Source organism: Engystomops pustulosus, chromosome 5 (genome assembly GCF_040894005.1).
Source record: "Engystomops pustulosus chromosome 5, aEngPut4.maternal, whole genome shotgun sequence".
Lineage (NCBI taxonomy): Eukaryota > Metazoa > Chordata > Amphibia > Anura > Leptodactylidae > Engystomops > Engystomops pustulosus.
The window spans coordinates 179600899-179621772 of record NC_092415.1 but is presented as its reverse complement, the minus strand read 5'-3'; the positions used below and the strand labels follow the sequence as shown (position 1 = coordinate 179621772).

At 40.0% G+C, this 20874-nt stretch overlaps 1 protein-coding gene across 3 annotated transcripts in view; it reads left to right on the top strand.

Moving 5' to 3' along the window:
* CNPY1 (canopy FGF signaling regulator 1) overlaps window positions 1-20874 on the top strand; it is an 83638-nt gene that overhangs the window by 27899 nt on the left and 34865 nt on the right. For all 3 annotated transcript variants that reach the window (XM_072153950.1, XM_072153951.1, XM_072153952.1), the window contains one exon: window positions 20703-20818. In XM_072153950.1, the coding sequence (XP_072010051.1) occupies window positions 20703-20818 (116 nt within the window). The remainder of the gene's footprint in view (window positions 1-20702; window positions 20819-20874) is intronic.

Genomic DNA, 20874 nt, shown 5'->3' with positions numbered 1-20874 from the left:
ATCAATCCCAGACGATATTAGGATACAGATGATTAGGGACAGTGGGGGAGATTTACAAGAGGTGTCTGGGAGAAGTGTTCTAGTTGCCCATGGCAACCAATCAGAGCTCAGATTTCACTTTCCCCCAGCTGTTTATAAAATGAAAGCTGACCTCTGATTGGTTTCTATGGGCAACTAGAACAGTTTTACCTCAGATACTTCTCATAAATCTCCCTCAATGTGCCTATTTATGAACAGGTTCCCGTTGGGGGGCTTATAGGGGATACTATGGCATTTCCCAGTATATAAGTTTATTAGGACTGTTCATATCACAGCACAATCTGTCAATCCCTTTCCCCTAACCCTTTTTGTTTTCCTCACCTGTCTCTTTCTACCATTTTTGTATTTTTTTTCCTCTAACTTCTTATGCATTTTTGCATTTGGTATATCCAGAATTCTTGGAAGATACAATTCTCGGTTACCTGGACTGGGCACATCAAAGGATGATATTATGTGAAGACTTTAATGAGTTTTTTACCATATTGTTGCATTTAGCTGACATATTTTCTTACTGTTTAAGCCTGGATTATATTCACTAAGCGATTTGCCAGTTTGTAATTTGTGATTAGTGGTATATATGGACATTACATTATTGCCGGCTTTATACGTTTTACATTAGAGGGGGGGGGGCCTCCTCTAATTTTATTAGAATAAATGAAAAGTTGTGTTTTAAATGGTTTCTCCCCATTTTTAAATCCCCAGGATGAAGAAAGGGCCCCGTAATCTGCCAAACGCAGGTGTAGACATTCCCCCTACCCTAAATTAGACCACAGGGTTTCCCATCAGGCAGGGTGCATTACACTTTCTTGATTGAATAGAGTAGTAGTGAACTTACATTTTCAACACTTTGAGAGCATTTGCAGTGGTCCATCAGTCATATTAGAGTCCCAGAAGTTGGATATCCATTTTCTTACATTTATGATCGATCCTGTGAATGTTATAACATTTTTTTGTGTGTAGCTTTGTCTTTTTTTTTCTTCCAATCCTGGACTCTTACAAGATAGTCATTTACCCGAACATAGGGGTCCATCCCAATACACGGCAGACTCTATTGTTTCTTCCCCACATAAATATTCTCAGTTGAGAAATAATTTTTTAGGGCGTTTTCTGAAAACCCATATCCAAGTATTGCAAAAGGTAAGCAAAAGGTTCGGCACTCGGAAGAAGCCACCAGGATAAATAAAATGTAGTTACACTTTTTAATCCAGTCTCAGGAACATAACAGCTTTAGTGCATACGATTAACGCGTTTCAACGCATCGCGTCTTAGCTGTTGGCGGCACTAAAGCTGTTATGTTCCTGAGATTACCTTTTGCATTGCGTGGATCCTATGGCATGGATGTGGTTGCGTGCACCGAGGCCGAGACAAGGGAAGCTGGGATTGTTTCCTTTTGGGTGAGCTGGACTTTTCACCCTCGGGGGTTCTTCTTATGTTGTTCATATCCAAGTATTCACCACTCTATCATTCCATGCTGTCTACTGCCCTAGACCTGCGATGACATATGGTAATATCAAGATTGTGCGCTACTTCTTGGCCGTCAAAACCTTATCAATCGAGTTCTTGCCAAATAGTTATCCTTCTAAACATGGTTTCAAACACTTTGATAAAAGGGGTTTCCCAGAATGTAAATAAAAACTGGCACTTTATGAAAGAAGGTAGCCAATTTTATGTATTTTTTAAGGGTTTTGCAGTCTAAAAATATTGCTCACTAATCCACTAAGTGATGGCCAACACTCAGCACCCCCACAGATCCACTCTTCTCAGCAGATGATAAACAGAAAATGCATTCATTGCCTTCTGTGTCCCAGGAGCTAGTAAACCCTAAAACAGAATCTCAGCCATTTATGTTTCCCATTAACGATCCATTTCCGTAATACTTTAACTTCCATTGGATAGATATCCTGCTTGATGTAGCTTCAGAGACAATGGGGCACATTTACTTACCCGGTGGAGTCACGATCCCTGATCCAGACTGTCTGACGAGGATGAAGTCCGGCGCGATTCACCAAGATCGTGCGACCGATATCCTGCATGTGTTGCTTCCCCGCTCAGGTCCGCCGGAGTTCACCATCTTCTTCCCGGTATGAGTGCATGTCTTGCGACACAAATTGAATTTTAAATCCAGCGCTTAGTCCGAATCAGTTGGGTTGCCCACATCCACTGATATGTGTTGCATGAAAGTTTGCGCGAAACCCGAAGGAAATGCGGTGTGTGGACCCTTAGTAAATGTGCCCCAATGTATACTGCAAGCAGGGTAGGCTATGTCTCAGGAAGGTTACGGCTGGAAACTCCTCTGCTGGATATTAAATTCCTCTCCAGTATCTTGGGTAATGTTTATGCTTAAAATAAAAGAACCGTACATAGAACAACAACTTACGGTTGTATCAAATAAAGTATAATTCGCCTTGCTCACAATTCCCAAGTTGAATCACTTAGCATGGAACTTGGGAGTACCTCCGGAAAGAAATCTACTGTAGTCTCTGCTGGTTTTCCATAGTAGTGTTCTTTGAGCCATCATTCACCAATCCATACAACACAAGGGACACCATATTTCATTATTAACAATTGGGACCATATGTACCTCTAGATATGTCCTCATAAGGACACATTTCTTTATTTATTGATTAAAAAAAGACACTGGGCCACCATTCTGCTTTGCTTCCTGGGAAATATAGCATGGTTACCCTTTTCCATACGTACAGTTTCACAAATCATGTCTACAGCTTCATATTACGGAACTGCAGGAACTCTGTATACCAACCCTTCTGAGATGCATAAACCAGCTCACTCACGTGTCTTGCGTCTCCAATTCCTCTTCCCAATGTAAGTGGTGCTCACAACACTTGCAAAGCCAAGACATGCGCATTAAGCCAAAGTCCACTTGAGTCCAGCACATAGACACTTACATGGGTATGGTGATAGAGTCATCCTTTATTGATTAAAAAGTTGCATAGAATCATGGTACAGACATGTTCAAACGATCAACGCGTTTTGACATGTAGCATCTTATTCATGATCTACCTTTTACAACATTCAACATTTTTAAAATTACGTGAAAAGGGGGATGTAAGGTCACATGGTCACAAGGTACCTCCCAAATGATTTTTGTCCACATGACCATAGGGTACCTTCTCTTCATGAACGCTAGGTAAGTGACATAAAAACAAAGTAATAGGACATAAAGTTGCTGATAGAATAGAAACAACACACAAAAAAAGTGACAAAAACCCTTCGCTTAGGCATGAGACTCCAACCAAAATGCCAATCTGTACAAATACTCTACATTTTGCCATACCGTGTTAGCAATGGATGTCACATGAGCCAACGCCAGAGATTTAGTCATTATTTTCCTCCACGTGACAGGCTCTAAGTAAGTCATAAAACGCACTTACAGATTTGTATTAGCAGATGGGCCTAAAAGAGGTCAAGTGCCCTCTGACGGGAGAATTGTTGGATTAGATATACCGTGCCAGTTAGTCTGAAAGGACAATATTGTTTCCCTGTGCTTGACATGTATCACTATATTCATCTGGAGTGAGGGTGGCAGCCCTGGCACAGTTGTCTCAGCTCTGGGATATTACTCTGTCATCTTCAGAAAATGATTAACTCCGTCTTCTAATTTTGACTGGCGTGTGCTCCGAGCGCGAGAGCGGTGCAGACAGGTGTGTGCGAGAAATGAAGAAGCGTCTTAGTTTTTATTTACTTTTCCGTGCCGGAGATACTTCATTTAGGTGGCATGACATGTTCATTTAATGTTCCCCTCACACATATTCCTGTCAGAAAACAGTTTGGAAATCTCCGATGTCTCCCACTCCATCCTTCCCCCAGTCACTCCGTGGCACTGCACACTCTTTTCACCTCTTTTATTGTGTTACGAGATCTGTCTCTTAGAAAAAGCCTTGAAATAATCTCCGATTCAGGCACCTGCAGGATAAGAAGCCGTGTGCAGCTTATGTGACATGTCAGTTTTTCCATCCCTTCCCGGCTCAGAGGGAGAGATTTATCTAGTTATATGTATTTCTTTCACAAATCCACAATGGTGATTTATTTTTATTTTACTAAGAGACCCAAAGTCATTCCTGTAGTTGTACTTATTATATATGCAAGTTTTTGCTACTGAGCTGAAATTTATCTACATTTATGGAAAATGCATTTTCCGGAACGGGAAACGGATGTAAATAATACTTTACCATAATTGCAGTACGTAAAATGTTACCTCTACAGAACCCTTGTGCTCACTTGTAGGCAGTGTAAAGGAGACAGGCCCATTCCGAGGCATTTGTAGCACATTTCTGCTGTTTTCAGGTGGATAAAAAGATTTCTGCACTGTTTTCCCCTCCCCCCCTCACCACCTGTCATTTTGGAAGCTTGCCACCCCTCCCTTGTGCCTGGCATCAGAACAGAGAGGGAATGAGCTCTGACTCTTTACAATCAGCAGCCGGCACAAGGCATTTCAACCGGCTGTAAAACCATGTACCTGTGGTTTTTTTAGGACTCTGGTGTTACATGTCCGTGTCAGACGTTATTATCAAAGTTTCTGTTTGTTTTCATTTTTACTATTTAATTTTGGTCACTAAATACCGTACATTTGCTATCTCGAAATGGTGGAATACATAATTGAAGATTTTGACAGCTCGCTCTGCACCTTGCCCCCTCCCCCCTGAATAAGAAGAAATTTCCCGAACATGTCACTTTCTTGATTAAATCAATTTCCACCGGGAGGCCATTGTTTTTAATGTTGGTCTTTCTATCTAGCTGGAAGTCATGCAAGCGATCTACTACCAGGGAACCTTCTCATTCATCTTCATCTACGCAAAGGAATAGCTGTCCTGACGCAGTCCATCGCCAAAGGCTATTGGATGGGTCTTTGTACTTTTACAATTCTGGGGAGAACATCTGAACATGTGGGTACCAGACTGTCACAGGTTGAAACGTTGTCACTCTTCTTTGTTTCCTGTACCTACACTAGTGATGTTACTGGGCACCCTTGCCGGCATACTTGACACATCAATTGTTTTGGGATACAAAAGTTTGAAAAAAAATTTTTTTTTGACTGTAGATGGGCCAGGCTCTTACCTGTGCAAAGCAGGCAAAGATCATTGCTGCTCAAAGCCTGATTTCAGTTCTAGGTTGGATATTGCACTATACTCATTAGTCACTATAGTCATAGGGTTCAGTATTATACCAAAAAGATCTCAGGCTTGACATTAGAGACTGTAGCTGCCAGCGGTTACTCCCTCAATACACACACAAATGAGTATAGGGCGAGTGTAGTAAAGTACAGAACAAACTATCCTATGGAAATCAGAATTTATCCCTCCCATAACCCTTATTGTTGTCAGGTGGGTCTTGTTGTGCCTCTTCTCAAACTCTGTCCTGTAACACAACGGAAATCCCAAAAAGATTTGGATAATCCTCCTCAAAAGCTTTAAATATTTAAGCATATTTTGCAGTCAAGTAACAAAAAAAGCATACTTTCGTCTTTAAAGGGGTTTCCAGGATCAGGATTTTCAAAAACAAAGCCTGGGGGAGGGTGGGGTATAAAATACTCACCTCTCTCCAGCGTCTGTTTACCACTCCCTCTGTATACAGTGATGAGGTTTTGACAGCCTGGGCTAGCTGCACCAGAGAGGTGTGAGTATATGGTGTTTGATTCCCCCACAGTCCTAAATTTTAAACCCCCTGATCCCATAAAACCAAATTTAAAGGGATATTTGTGCTAATCTGATGTTTTGCTTCTGGCAGAGGTTTATCTTCCTTGAGAACAAAAAGATGGGGCATATTGAAATCTAGCTGCCTGATCTTACTCTCCCTAAACATTTACTACCTAGGGGATTTCAGGAAACCCCCACAAACATTAGTTGATCATCTATTCCCACCTAAGTGGAAGGATTTGGCTAATGTTACTGTAACCTCTATGGCTAGCTAGTATAGTATACACATTAGATACAAGCTGATTTCACACTGGATAGTTTGTTCTGTAGCTTTTACTACACTTGCCTATAGATAGCACACTCATTTGTGTGTGTGTGTGTGTATGGAGGGAGTAACATCTGGCAGTATCTAATGTCAAGCCTTAAATCTATTTAGTATAATATGGAAACCCATAACAATGACTAAAGTGTAAGAAAAAAACATAATAAAAAAAATTCCATAAAAATATTTGACTATTATCACTACGTAAAGACATAGTAGAGAAATATGTTTCATCTGTAGGTAGAGATTGCAGGCTGACCTCTTTCCATTTCATCTACATAAAGTGACAGGTAATTGCTTTGCTGTATTTCACCCCCACAACCTTTTACTGTGTGATCTAATGTGGAAACATCTGTAGTCTTCATGGAATCCAACAATTCTACTTTGACCCTACAGAAAACCTTCAAGTCCGCAGTTTCCAATCTGTACCTTTCCAGCTGTTATATCACCCCGGACCGCCGCCAGTACCAGGCATACCTGGAAAGTGCAGGGGCCCAGAGCTGCAGGGGAGGGGGAGGGCATAGCCAAATCTCACTATATAATATAACTATGTGGGGCTGTTTGGGCTGCTAAAGTAGTAGGCTTAGTGGTTAGCATTACAGCCTTGCAGCTCTGGGGACCTGAGTTCATGTCCCAGGGTCAACATCTGCAAAGAGTTCGTATGTTCTCTCTGTTTTTGCGTGGGTTTCCGTTGGGTCCTCCGGTTTCCTCCCACACTCCAAAACATACTGGTAGGTTGATTAGACTGTGAGCTCCATGGGTACAGGAACTGATTTGGCAAGCTCTGTGCAGTGCTGCATAATCTGTAGGCGCTGTATAAATAGAGCAATTTTTATTAATTAATCTAATGGGCCCACTGAGGCTCTCTCGCCCAAGGGCCTTCTGAAACCTGGAGCCGGCCCTGATATCACTGCAACTCCCTATAGCTGTCGGGGCCTGCTGGGTGTTGTAGTTTTACAGCAGCTGGAAAGATACAAGAAGGCAAATAAAAGGCTAATGGCAAATGTAAGAAGAAAAAAAATATGGTAAATTCTTGCAATGTTTGCCTTGTCTTAAATAGGACAAGTTTCTTTTTGGAACCAGCGCTTCATTAAATACTGACTTTCTTTGAAACGTTTACATAACACAAATACCAAGAAGAACATAATACGAAGCCCAAACATTGTTCCTATCAAATATCATAGGGCACAATTAAAACGCACCCTAAATGTTAAATAAGTATGTTCCGTAAATGAGAATAACTTAAACTAATTCCTTCCTGTTGATTTCGGGGTCATTCAAGGCAGAAAAGAAGAAAAAAAAAAACCTAAATGTGTCAGTTTTAATTTTGAGTAAAAGTAATCCATCTATTTGCAGTCAACATATTTGATTGCCTTTGGAGATTTCATTAATTAACTCTCCGTAGACCGCTCTTGTTACAGTGCGGAGGTAACAATCCTGACTCCAAAGGTTTTTTCCGAGAGAGATTTTCCTGTGGCATCAAATGACTTTTCTGGTTTAGAGACTTTTTTTTTGTGTGTGTATATTTTTTTTTTCTCCATTTTTTAGAAAAGTTCACGGTTCAATATATGTACTTTGAGATTATAACGCCATTGACCAGGAATAAGCGGCTGCTGGCAGTTATTGTCAGCATTATCAGGCAAGAGGAAACTTTCCATCTGTGGTCTCGAACCAGAAGACAAGAGGATACATTTCTTAACAGATGGCGGTGCACAATAGCACCAAGATGAGCCACCGGAGACACTCAGTCAGTCACTAGATATTTTCAGCAACATCTTGAAATAAATTGTCCCTTAAGATTTGCAAGTCTTTAAAAAAAAATAAACCAAGAAATTGACAAATTTCAAAACCTCAGACATAGCCAGTCTTAGATGTACCAGAAGATTAGGCTGACAGGGAGGATAAAGAAATGTGCAGACTGCTCGCTTGTAGGAAGTATGTTTGGTCATTGTCTGCAAAAAGCAGTTTTTTTCTGAGCTCCAATCTCAGTGGCCTTGATTATTTTTTTTTTATGTTTATGACAGCTCAATGGATGGCTTTACCACTTCACTATGAGCCATGGACCAGGGAACGTTAAGTGAATATTAATTACGTGGCTTTTAGTTTTTTGCTGTATTTTTTTTTTTTTGTTTGCAAATTTAAAATTACAGTAAAACTTAATCCATATGAACAACCCCAAGACCCTCCTATCCCATCACAGATACCCCCAGCATCCAAAGGGAAAAGAATGGAGATTTGGAAGGGAAAAAAATTACCTAACCCGATTTCCAAAGACCAAACCGGCTCCAGCAGCCGTCCCTTTAATGCATGGAGGTCCCTGTATTCTGTTTACTGTTGGAAATGTATCTAGCTAGACCAAGTGAGATAATAACTCACATGGTTTGCTTCCTTGTGTCTTTCACCCTAGAAAGCCATTCTTGGCATCAGTGTTTCTCCAATTTGCTGGGCTACAACCTATGGTAGTATTTATTAGATGGCTGTCACTGGTGGTCCCGCGAACTCGGGTTGCGGGCTCACCTGTGTGCCTCAGTGTGCCCTCGCTCTGCGTCACAGCTACTCACCTGTCCTCGCTCCTGCTTCCGGGTCCTTGGCCCTGCACGCGTCCCACGTCTCCTAGGGTGCTCACGCACCGGCTTCGGAAGATTTAAAGGGCCAGCGCGCTGTTAATTTAACCTTTCCTCTCCCTGCACACCCTGCCGGGTCTTCATGCTCATGCCGTTGAGAAAACTTTTGTACCTGCCTTGCGCTCGTGTTTGGATTTCCTGTTGTGACCCTGGTTCTGCATTTGTCTCTGATCCTGTTCCGCCTGCCCTGACCTCCTGCTTTGTTCCTGACGTTGACCCTATGCTGCCTGTCTCGACCTCCTGCCTGTCCCCGACCACGGGTTTGTCTGACGATTCTGTACTACGCCTTTGCTGCCACCGCAGACAAAGTCGCGCCTGTGGAACGACCTGGTGGTACCACACGGCAGCAAGTCCTACCCGCTTTGTGGCAGGCTCTGGTGAAAACTGGGTCCCAGTTAGACACCGATCCCAGTTGTCTGCTTACGTCATCGTCCACGGTGGTACAGAGGATCCACTACCCCTGGAGCCCAACAAAGGCATATTATAGAATATTCCTAATCCTTCAAAGACAGTAGAAAGATGATTTGAAAGTAAAACATGATCAAGGTCTAATGTCTGACATGATTATTGAGATTCCACCTGACAGGCTGTTTTCCAAAAAGATTATATAAGGCTACATTCCAAAAGGATGTGAAGAAAGATGAATGTGTACTATGTTATCTATTCTTGCATCCCAAAATATCCAATCTATCAAAATATAAAAATAATTATCCCTGACCATATGAACTGTCTGAATTGTTGCTTTTTCATCAGCCCTAAAAGTTCACAAATAAAAGTGAAAATAGAACGCCAGATGGATGCAACTCTTAAAAACGGATGCATGGATACAAAACGACAGGGACAGATAGATAGACACTAACATAAGTTTATCACGGCCGAAAATCGTCCTGGCCATGAGCATTTTTCCAACATGTTATTAAAAAGTTTACCAAAACATGGAAACACTTTACAGTTAACAAAGAAGGTTTTCAACACTGCCGAGATTTAACTATTCGGAATATAGATCATCTCATGACATGACATATTGCCTGAAACCAGACGTCCTCATAGGCCACCTCCTCAGAGCTTGTTTCGAACCCCGTTGTGATTTGCTATAAATTCTGCTTCCATTCATTAGGATGAAATTAGGAACATTTGTGATGCAAAAATTTTACTGTACTAAAACATTACAGACCTCAGATGTCCTGTGTGAAATGGCAATACCCACAATGTCAACCCCATAAATCCCAGGGTTGTTAGAAACCAAATGAAACTCCCATAAGAAGCATCTAAAGAGAAAAGTAGACACTGAGCTTAATTAGAGAATTAATGTATGCCACTGCTAATGTTCTAAGGGATATAATAGTCTCTTATCTTAATGACACAAACCTCCCACCTTATGGCCAGGTAGTTACCACGCTAATGCCATTGGAAAATGTGGACATAAAAATACTCCATCACGTTTTGTCTGTTCAGGGAATGAATAGAACTAGGTTGAATTTTCATATATAAGCTAGCGAAATATATACTTTTGTATACTGTGTTATTATAATTACGGATTTATTTCTTTTTATTCTATAGTCAATACTTGGAGATTTGGAGATACCCTTCTTACTTCTGACTCCTTTCATGTGCATGAATATGACGAGGTTTTCCAGCAGCTGAGATGTGTATGATGAGGTTCTTCAGCTGGTGATAGTTGTATGTTGAGGTTCTGCAGCATATAATAAAGTTTATTAATATTGTAACTAGTATGTGTCGGAGGAATGTGACTGGTCACATGCTTTCTGTATCGCTGCAAGGTCCTTTACCCCCTACCGTCGTGTGACATATCTATGTGTCTCACGTCAGCTGCAAGTGTATGGAGACGGCTCACAGGCTGAGCCCTCTCCATACAAGGTAGGTGTTTGCTGCATACTGCAGCAAACACCCAGCAGTAACGCCCTTTGATTGCTACCAGCGACATGTGGGCTCCCCTTTCCTGGCTTAGATCGTCACTCCCCATGACGTCGTTGGGGAGTGACGATCTGTCATCATGACAGCCTTGAGTCTTATAACAGTTCTGATTTCTGAAGATCTGTTACAATGTGCCATTGGCACAATCAGACAACCTAGGGTTTAAGTACCCTTGGGGTCTAAAAAAAAATTTTTGAAATTAAATTAAAAAAAAACTAAATATTTAAATCGCCCCCTTTTCTCTAGAACTGATATGAAATAAATAAATTGTAAAAATGATAAATATGTTAGGTATCCCTGTGTACCAAAATGTCTGATCTACCAAAATAGAACAGTTATTCCTGATGTTGAACCCCGAAATGGAAAATAGCATCTAAATGTCTGAAATGCCACTTCCGGCTGTTCCCACATCACTGGCTGGAGGGGCTTGTAGATTTTCATGGCATGCTTTAGGGGTAGTTCTTACCAAGCCCTTTAAAAACAAATACAACTTATAAGAGAAGGGATCCAACAATATCACGACTGTCGAATGATAATAAATATAGTTGGGACAATAATAATAATACAATTAACATATGCAATACAACGAATGCGAAAATCACAAAAATGTACAAATAAATACGAGCATAGTGGTAAAATACATGTTGGCAGTAAATGTAAAGTACAAGGCAAAACAAAGCTATGTAAAGTGCCATGTCCCTAAGAAAAAAGCTCAACGCATACTCCTAATGTTTTAATCAATCATTCCCTGGCCCCTGTGTGTGTGAAAGTGAATGGATGTAGCAGTGCTGTGTGTGTGAGTGAATGGATGTAGCAGTGCTGTGTGTGAGTGAATGCATGTAGCAGAGCTGTCTATGTGTGAGTGAACGGATGTAGCAGAGCTGTGTGTGTGAGTGAATGGATGTAGCAGGGCTTGTTTGTCTTGCTTGTGTGTTACCAACAGGGAATTTTTAATATGTGTCAAATACATTTTCCCTTTTTTTGGATGGCTGAATCAAAGATGTGTCTTATAAAAAGATTTCTCATACAGTTCAAAGATTATGGAAATTGTCTACCACTTAGGACACTGCCAACAAAGAGACAACCTCTTCATCTAGCACAATGACAAGTCACTTTCTCCTCCATAAATAACAAATTTTCCTACTGCTGTAAAATTGAGGTCTGTTTATGCGGGAGTGTATAAGTAATGCTTCTTACGTTGGTAAAAGATCTCGCCTACTCTTACCGCTTCATCTTCGTCCTGAGACTGCGTGACAGTCAGGCTCGGATAGACATTTATGCGGATGCCTCTCTTTTTGCAGTTATGGCCAATCTATGTTCGCTGAATCAGAAATGTCACTGCAAAAAAAAAACAAAAAAAAACAGCAGGTGGATTGTTAGCATGAATACATTTGTCCAATAGCTGCAGGAAAAAGAGGATTCATAAATGACATGATATATTTTCTGGGGTGACTGATGACCCATTGTTACGGTCTAGAATCTGGAGGCCATATCATTGCAGATAAGAAGGCTTTATGTGTGCAGTGTATGATCAGACCTGTTATTAAAGCTTTTTCGGGGAGGACGATCTAGCAGCTGTGCATTAACACTGTAAGATTTCCAGTCTTATCCCTCTGTACATTGCGTGCAGCTGTAGCCTTTACCATGAAGCCCTCTAATCACTAGCACTGTATAACGGAGATCCGCTTGCATCATTTATGCTCTTCGGAGTCAGACTCGCTGGAGGCTCTGCCCTGAGGCAAATAAAAGATTATCTTATTTGCAATACATTCTAGTATCTTAAGGTACTTTGCTGGGAAGTTGCTTTCTTCCTTAATTCTGTGTAGATTGAGAATTGTCATTGATTTAGTATTCCATCAAAAGAGAAGACAATCTTAGACAGAACATCTTACATGTTTACTGACATTGCATTCACTTCTATACATGTATCGGACATCTTTAGGATAGTTTAAATAGTTAATGATCGGCCAACATTGGAGCCCAACTGCGCAAGTCACTTTGTATGTTCTCAATATAAACATAAAGTTAAAGGTGCAAATAAACAATACAATGGGGCTTATTTACATAGGGTCTGCGGCCGCACTTTCGTCTGATTTTCTGGCGTTTTCAAGATTTGCCCCGCTGTGACAGTTATATAGAAGGGGATTGTGTCGCACGCGATTGGATTGAGGCGCAGCTGCGCTGGCTTTCATGTAACAAAAATCGAGGGGCGGGCCATCGGACGAACCGACTGATTCGGACAAAGTGCGGGATTTAACTTTCAAATTGTGTCGCAAGACAATGCACTTACATGCACCAGGAAGAAGAAGGTGAACTCCGGTGGACCTGAGCAGGGAAGCAACGCATGCAGGATATCGGGCGCACGATCTTGGTGAGATGCGACACCGGGTAACTTCGGGTGATCTCTGCGGGACCGGGTAAGTAAATGTGCCCCAATGTGTGAAGTTACAGACACATATAAAAATTTGAGTAATTAGGTTCTGCAACTTTTTCATTCGCCTTTGGAATCCAAATATAGACATTTTAAAAAGTCACACATTTTGCGCAAGGCTGCATGAAGTCTTAAAGGGAACCTGGAAAGTGACCTAAAAAACTACTACCAGTATGTTGTCTAGAAGCTTTACACCTTACAGATCATGTTTCTTTCATAGTCCAGCATAGTTCTATCACCCAGAAAATCAACTTTAAAGTGAAATGTAAACTGGTAGTAGAAAGTCCAAGAGGTGGAGAGTTTAACAGTGAAGTCAAGCTCTCCCCGCCTCTGAACACCTCCCGTGACTTACATCATGCACTAGACTTTAGGAGATCTGGTTAGCGATGTCTCTGGGTGTAGGACCATCAACTTCAGTGAAGGTGGCTTTCTGAGACAGGGAAAGCCTGGATTCAGTGTTAAACTCTCCACCTTCTTGACTTGATACAACGATTTTACACTCACTTCATGTTGATTTTCTGGATGACTCCACCACCCTGGGCCATGAATGAAATATGATCTGGAAGGTGTTCACCTGCTTGACAACAAACTGGTAGGGGTTTATTAGGTATATTTCTGCTGACAGGTTCCCTTTTAGTTGTGGCCTTCACTCCCCTGTTGGTGTAGGAAAATGATTAAAAGGAAGACTGCTTAAAAATCTGTGACTTTTGTGTTGCAGATTGAAATTAGATTCAAATGTCAGGTTTATCATTATCTAGAATAAATCTAAATACTCCCCCTAAAAAAAAGAGGCACAAATTTCCAAACTAAAGATAAGTGACTGGAAGAAGGAAAACAGAATAGTAAGCTCTCCACTAGGATGTAGCCTTAAACATTCATGGGGTACGTGAGCACAGATCTCCAGCTTATTAGAGTACAAAGTCTATTGAAATTAGTGAGCTCTAGCTTAAAAACATTCCCGCATGAAAAACCATTCATCTTTATTTAAATCCATTAAAATGGGTACATGCAAGAAACTATGGAACAGGAGTAAGAATATTTTGTCATGGAGTTCACTACTATTAATAAAGACCCTCCAAGTTTTGAAAAAAATAATAAATTCATTAAAGGGGTTGGCCAGAAATAAGAAAGTGTAGCAGGTTAATTGCATATCCCCTATTTCGGCCACCACCATATTGTACTTCTCCCTTTCCACTTCTGCTGCTCCCATGTCACTGGCTGGAGGACCTTGTAGATGTTCTTGGCATGCTTTAGGGGATGGTACTTAACAAGCCCTTTAAACTCACCATAGTCCTTACCTTTGGTCATGGGCAGCTCCGACCATCACCACTGGCCATATACGTACAGGCCACACCCGTAGGCGACACAATGTCATAGGCTGTATCAAAATCGATCAACCCGGACAACCCCTTAAAGGTATTTGTTATCAGGTACATAGTAGGGTAGAGGTAATAAGAAAAATGCTTGTGTCTCAGGATGTGAGATACTATTGTAATAATGGGTGTCTTAAAGCGAGCCTACCAGAAGTTTTGAATATACAAAGCTGCAAACACTGGTAGCTATTGGCCCTAAAGATATGTGTAACCATACCATACCAGTCTGTGTTGGTAGTAGCAGCAGGAATGTGGCAAATGCATTAATATTCCAGGACTGTAGCTGGACTTGGAGCACGCCGGCGCAATGGATACACCACCAAACCTCCTCTTTGTGAAATTACTGTAGTATTCAAACAGAAGCCTGCTACAGAAGTTACTCGAAGCAGGGAGAGGAGCATTGTATTTTTTTACAGTACTGCTGCTACTAACACCACACACAATGATTTTACAACGCTCTTCAGGTCGGACGATACCTCCTACTATCTGCAGCTTTGTAAAAAAACAGCTGAAAGATTTCATTAATATATTGTAGATCTTTATTTAGTGTAACCATAAAAATGTACCTCCTCACATTGGGGAAGAGACACTGCATTAAAAAAATAGACAAAACATCCAAAAAGGTCACAAGGATACGTTACAAAGTCGTTGGATTTTTCATTTTCGGACTAATTATGTAAAGAATTTGAAGCCACTTCTCGCCGATAACCTTCTAATTCTATGCAGTCATTTATCCATTAGCATGGATAACAATAGTATTCTCCGACACCAGCAGCAATTAGAATCCATGTTGAGTCCTAGCTATGATTGCCAGCCATTCTTAGGTTGCTCGGAACAATTTTCCCATTATTCAGTTTTGATACTGCCTTCAGGATCCAATGGAAATATCCGTTGGTATCATCTAAGCATCGCACGCCTGATGTTAGGGGTTATTGGAAGCATATTGCTGCCCAAACTTAATTTCCTCACTTCACCTTTTGATACAATGTTCTCAAAATGAATCGATTTTATCATGTCAGTTCTTGTATTTTATCTTGATGTAGTGTTTTTTTTTTTATCTTTTGATTCACTGTATATTAAATTACGCTCCAATGGGTTTTTTCATCTGCTGCTTATTTTAAGTAATATGTTTATTCAGTCATAAAATGATGAATCCTTTTTGCAAAAATAACCTATGACTGTTTCCATTTTATTATCATACAATATTTGGGATAGGGAATATATTTCATATTTATTTTCTGTTATTTTGGGCACTGCCTAGAAAAAACATCTGATGTGAGTTTGGTCTTCGTAACCATTGACTGTTTTAAAGAAGATGATCAATCTTTACAGAATGGAATCGGAATTCAATCAGAATTTCCTGACCATACAAGTCCTGAGACCGTGAGATCATGAAAGCTGTGACCAACCTCGTTATGCCCTTTCTGGCTTGGCCTTTATCTCAGATACGGCAGAAGATGTGGCAAGACCGGGAGGCTATCCAAAAGTAGCTGCCCACCTGTAGCCCTGAACTATGCTGGGGGATCAGGTGCCCCTCAGTGGTAGAAAACCAAAGCTGATGTTCCCAGGGAGCGTACACCAGACGACACCCTTCCCAGAAATCTGGGAGCAAGTCAGACTCAAAAGTTGTCAAAGTTGTAAAGAAAATATCACAACACCCATAAGAAAATGGCGCACCTGCCCTTTCTTCATCATTTTCACTGCATTTGGGTATTTTTCAGCTTCCCAAACAGTAGGGTGCTGTGTTCTTAAAAATATGTGTGTGTGTATATATAATATATATATATATATACACACACAATTGTGCAGGAGTGTTTCCAGATTTTCAACTAATTTTTCCTACACGCCTGAAATGTTAACTTCAGCCACTTTATTCCAGATTTATAATGAGAATCCAGATGTGATCGACACATTTATAAATTGAGATTTTTCTAAAAGTCGTCATTTAGCTTGGAAACTAGCTGCACCAAAATTTCAACTTTTTAGTCAAAAAAGTTACAAATCCACTCCAGACATTTACTCCTCATACGCCACGTTCATCAAGCTGTTTAAGCCAATCTGACACTTTATTAATCCATGTTAAAAAAAAAATCATTGTTAAAATACAGGAATTCGTTTCGGGCAATATGATGCACTTAGTCGTAGAATTATTGACATGGATTGATAAAGAATCAAACATTTTTACCACAATGCCAGGATAATCTTTTGTTGATGCGGTCCAAGCAACTCACTGTCCTATTCCATAGTGGATTACAAATGTTCAGAGAGGAACCATCAAAGGAGAGTAGTGGATGAGCTGTGTCAAGCTTTTATTTCTCCATATTTTTAAAATTATAAATCTGATGTGTAAACGACATCTAAACGGTTGTTAAGGCTCTCCAAAAAAAAATGAAGATACCTGGGACTTAACAAGGGCTGAACAAAGTTGAAAGACTGACTTGCATAAAGATGCTATCATCCCAAAAATTATATATAAGGAATACATTAAACTAGAGGTTACTTTGCCTCCTGATCTCTGTTGAAAGGGTGGATAGGAAGTGAATGTTGTAGCCAATAAGTGGCTGAGCAGTGATGTGACCTAGGCTCCCAAAAGATCTTTATTTTATTGTTTTAAGAGGTTTCAAGGACAATATAAAAAAAATTAAAAATGCACCCCAAAATGTTTATGCTCACCTGCGAATATTATGTCTTCAGTATTCTGCAAGCCTTATGATACATAGGTTTTTGGGTTTTTTTTCCACTGGTAACAAGAACATGCACATTACATAAAGGTGTCTCCACATGACAGTTATTATATAGAGATTACTGGAGCAGAACTGGAAAATAGTATAGCGTGAGATGGCCTTTCTCATCGACAGCCGGAAAGGTCAGTACAAATCTCTTGGGATTTCTCCGTGGTCTCTCTTCTCTCCTCTGACCTCAATCACAAGTATGAATGGGATGCAACGTTGCAGGGTTACGCTTACCCTTGTTTCTAAACTGAGAACTGGGCACCACTTTGTAATGGCCTTTTGTCGGGTCAATAACAAGAAGAAGGATAAACAATAGAACTTCCTTTCCTTTAAGTGCTGAATGAAATTAAAATGAAGGCTATATTTGTGTAATGATATCATACCGAGTAAATGTAACACTCGGAGCAAGACGCAAGGCAAAGGAATTTGTGAGATCAGGACCGGTGTGACCTTCCCACTATACAAATTTTACTTGCCTTGTTTGGATTGAGTCTTGTGCATTTTGGAAATGTAGTTTTGTTTTTTTTTTATCTTTTGAGGATAGCAACCCGATTTCCTCAAAATCTACATTTTTTTTCTTTTTAAAAAATTGCGAAAAACTGCACCAAGGCTGCTCATTGTAAATCGTAAATAAATCAACCTATTAAAAAAAAATTTCAGGAACTTTTCAGGTATAGTGTTTCTTGCAAGTTTAGGAACTCTTCCAAATTTTCAATATTTAAGCATAGATATTAGACATTAGATGAGAGTTCCTTCATACGAACCCCAAATGTAGCTAAAGAAAAATTGAAGAAAAAAATTGGACAACATATTGGAATTTCTGGAAGTGAAAAATTGTCCCAAAAAATTACCCTTGTGCCTCTGTGTGTTCCTGTTGATTGTAGATTACTCCTGCATATCAGCTTTGAGGAATATTACCCCAATCTAATGTACAAAATACCTATACTGTACTTCTATTATGTTGCTGGGTTTCCTCCTAAGAACTGCTTTTTTAAGGTCCTTTGTTTTTAGACAATTTTTTGAATGAATGACTTGTGTACTTAGGGTCATTGTTTTGCCACATGCCCCATGTTCTCTTGAGATTCAGCTCATGGACAGATGTCCTGATATTTTCTTTTAGACTTTGCCGGAATAAGTTATAGTCTGATCAATGATGGCAAGCCTGTCCGACCAAGATGCAGCAAAATAGGCCCAATTCATGATACTACCATGTTTCACAGTAAAGTGTTTTATAGGTTTTTATATGCAGTGTTTCCTCTCCAAATATAAAGCTTCTCATTCAAAAAATCTATTCTAAAATCTATTCTATCTTCTACCACCTTCTAGATTGATTTTAGCAAATTGCAAGTTTGTTAACTTCTTAAGATCACTGTACCTTCTGTACCACTGTACCTTACAATATGTAGTATTAATAAGTAGAGTCAGTCTTTGCCTAATTAGTGATATAAAAAATAACCAAATTGCTTTACTCTTCTTGAAAAGTATATACCGAGTCCAGTTGTATTGATGCACATCCTGTCTTCACAAATCTGAGGTTTTTAGAATCTTCCTGGAAAAACCTGGCACAAATTATGAAGTATTTGGACTCATTAATAGAATGGTATACAATACAATACATCTTAGGCTACATTCACATCTGTGTTGGAGGCTCTTTTAGGACCATCCCTTGCAGAGTCCATCAATAATTGTGGATGAAAATGCCCTGCAAAATAATGAGTGATACACCCCATTCCAAATGGACATATCATAGTCAAAGGAAAGGGGATCCCTTGGGATCCCTCATTATCAGTTATTCAATGTACTGTTTTTATTGACCTATATAGTGAGAATATTGATTCACTGTGATATGCGTAGGTTCTTAATGTAAGATTAGTGGGGTCTAACACCTAGAACCCCCACAGATCAGCTGTTCTTGGATTATAAACGTGATGAAACTGGAAGTAGACAGCTCCAACTTCTCAGTCTACTGGAATCACTTCTGCTTAACTCCTATTAAGTGTCCAGGTTTTACCACTCTACACCAAGTGGAGTTTTCTTCTTGCTGTTTTATTGTATGCTTATTTTCTATGGGGATGCTTGGTATAAGACCCCCACCAATCTTACGTTGAGGACCTGTTCCATGGATATATAATCAGAATTTTTAGATTGAACAACCCATTTTAAGTTCCCCTCTTGTCTTGAATGCAAATATTAATATGAATTGCATAAATAATATATCATTTAAAAAAACTCTTGCGCATCGAAGGGGGACGGGATGTAAAATAACTAATTGTACTTGGCCTGCTATGATTCTGTGTTGGCTTTCTGGTCTCCCCTACAGACTTATTGGCTCAAAGTGCCGGGGTCACTGTACCAGCTTCAGCCAATTAACGGCCTCCTCAGACCGTACAATGTATTAAGTTACAGCCCTTGATCCTAGGCGGCTACTGATTGGGTCCCATGACCTCACTATGTGCATTGGATATGCCAGACACAGCACTTGGTCTTCACCACTCCCATTCACTGTTTATGAGAGCCCCACACTGTGCTTGGAATATGCAACACCATAGTATTGAATGGAGCATTAAGACACATGCTTCTCCTTCTGCTTCATTCAGTTATTGAAAATGGGACCCCTGTGTCCACAAACTGCAGGGCTCTGTCTTCCTGATCTGGGGGTCTCAGTAGTCGGACCCCCACCAATCAATAGTAGAGTATAGGACACACCCTTTTGACAATTAGTTGTTTATTTATAAACACCTGGGAAGGAGGAACAGATGAACAGTACAACTCAAAGATATGAGAAGTACTTACCCAAGACCCAAGTATTTAGTAAATTAGGAGGGTTGCAAACACTCTATAAATTTTTTTTGGAATTTAAGTTGAATAATTGATGATGAAACATAAAGAGGTTGTAAATATAATTTTATTTACTATTATTTTATAGGTATGAATTTAGTCCTATTATTACTGTATATCACAATACATTACACACTGCGAGACAGGAGATATGTTGTTATCATGTCATTTCCCTGTGGAGCTTACAGCGTGAATTTCCTACCTGAGACATTGGGGTCAATATAGTTAGATGCCAATTAACCTATATGTGATCTTTCTGGACCATGGGAAGCCACTATAGTGGCTTTGGTATAGGCATTGCTAGTGTGTATTATGTAGTCAGACAAGGACAGGCGGTGCCCTACTTAAGAACACCTGACTTACAGACGACCCCTAGTTACAAACAGATCTCTGGATGTTGGTAATTTACTGTACTTTAGCCTTGGCTACAATAAACAGCTATACCAGTTATCAAAGATGTCTGCAGTTAAGATTTATTTTTAATCCTGGTTCTTATGACAATCCAGCATTTCTAAATCCAAATTGCCTGGGGTTACAATTATAAAATAAACAGTTCCGACTTACATACAAATTCAAATTAAGAACAAACCTACAGAACCTATCTTGTACGTAACCCGGGAACTGCCTGTATTCCTACAGATCTCAGCACAGATATAAAGAACATTTCTTACAATAAATGTAACTCAATTTTTCTTTTGACATAAAACTTTTAAAAAAAAAACATATCTTAGATTTTTTTTTTCTTCCTCTGTAGCCTGCAGGGCAATGGTAGATGAGCTGCTCTATGAAATTAGGAAAGTCAGCCCGAGCAAGACAATTGACGTAGGGTCATTCAGGATAAATCCGGATGGGACGCAGGTACAGAATAAGGTAAGGAAAAAAAAAGAGTGACTGAATTGAAGATGATGCTAATATTAACAGGCCGG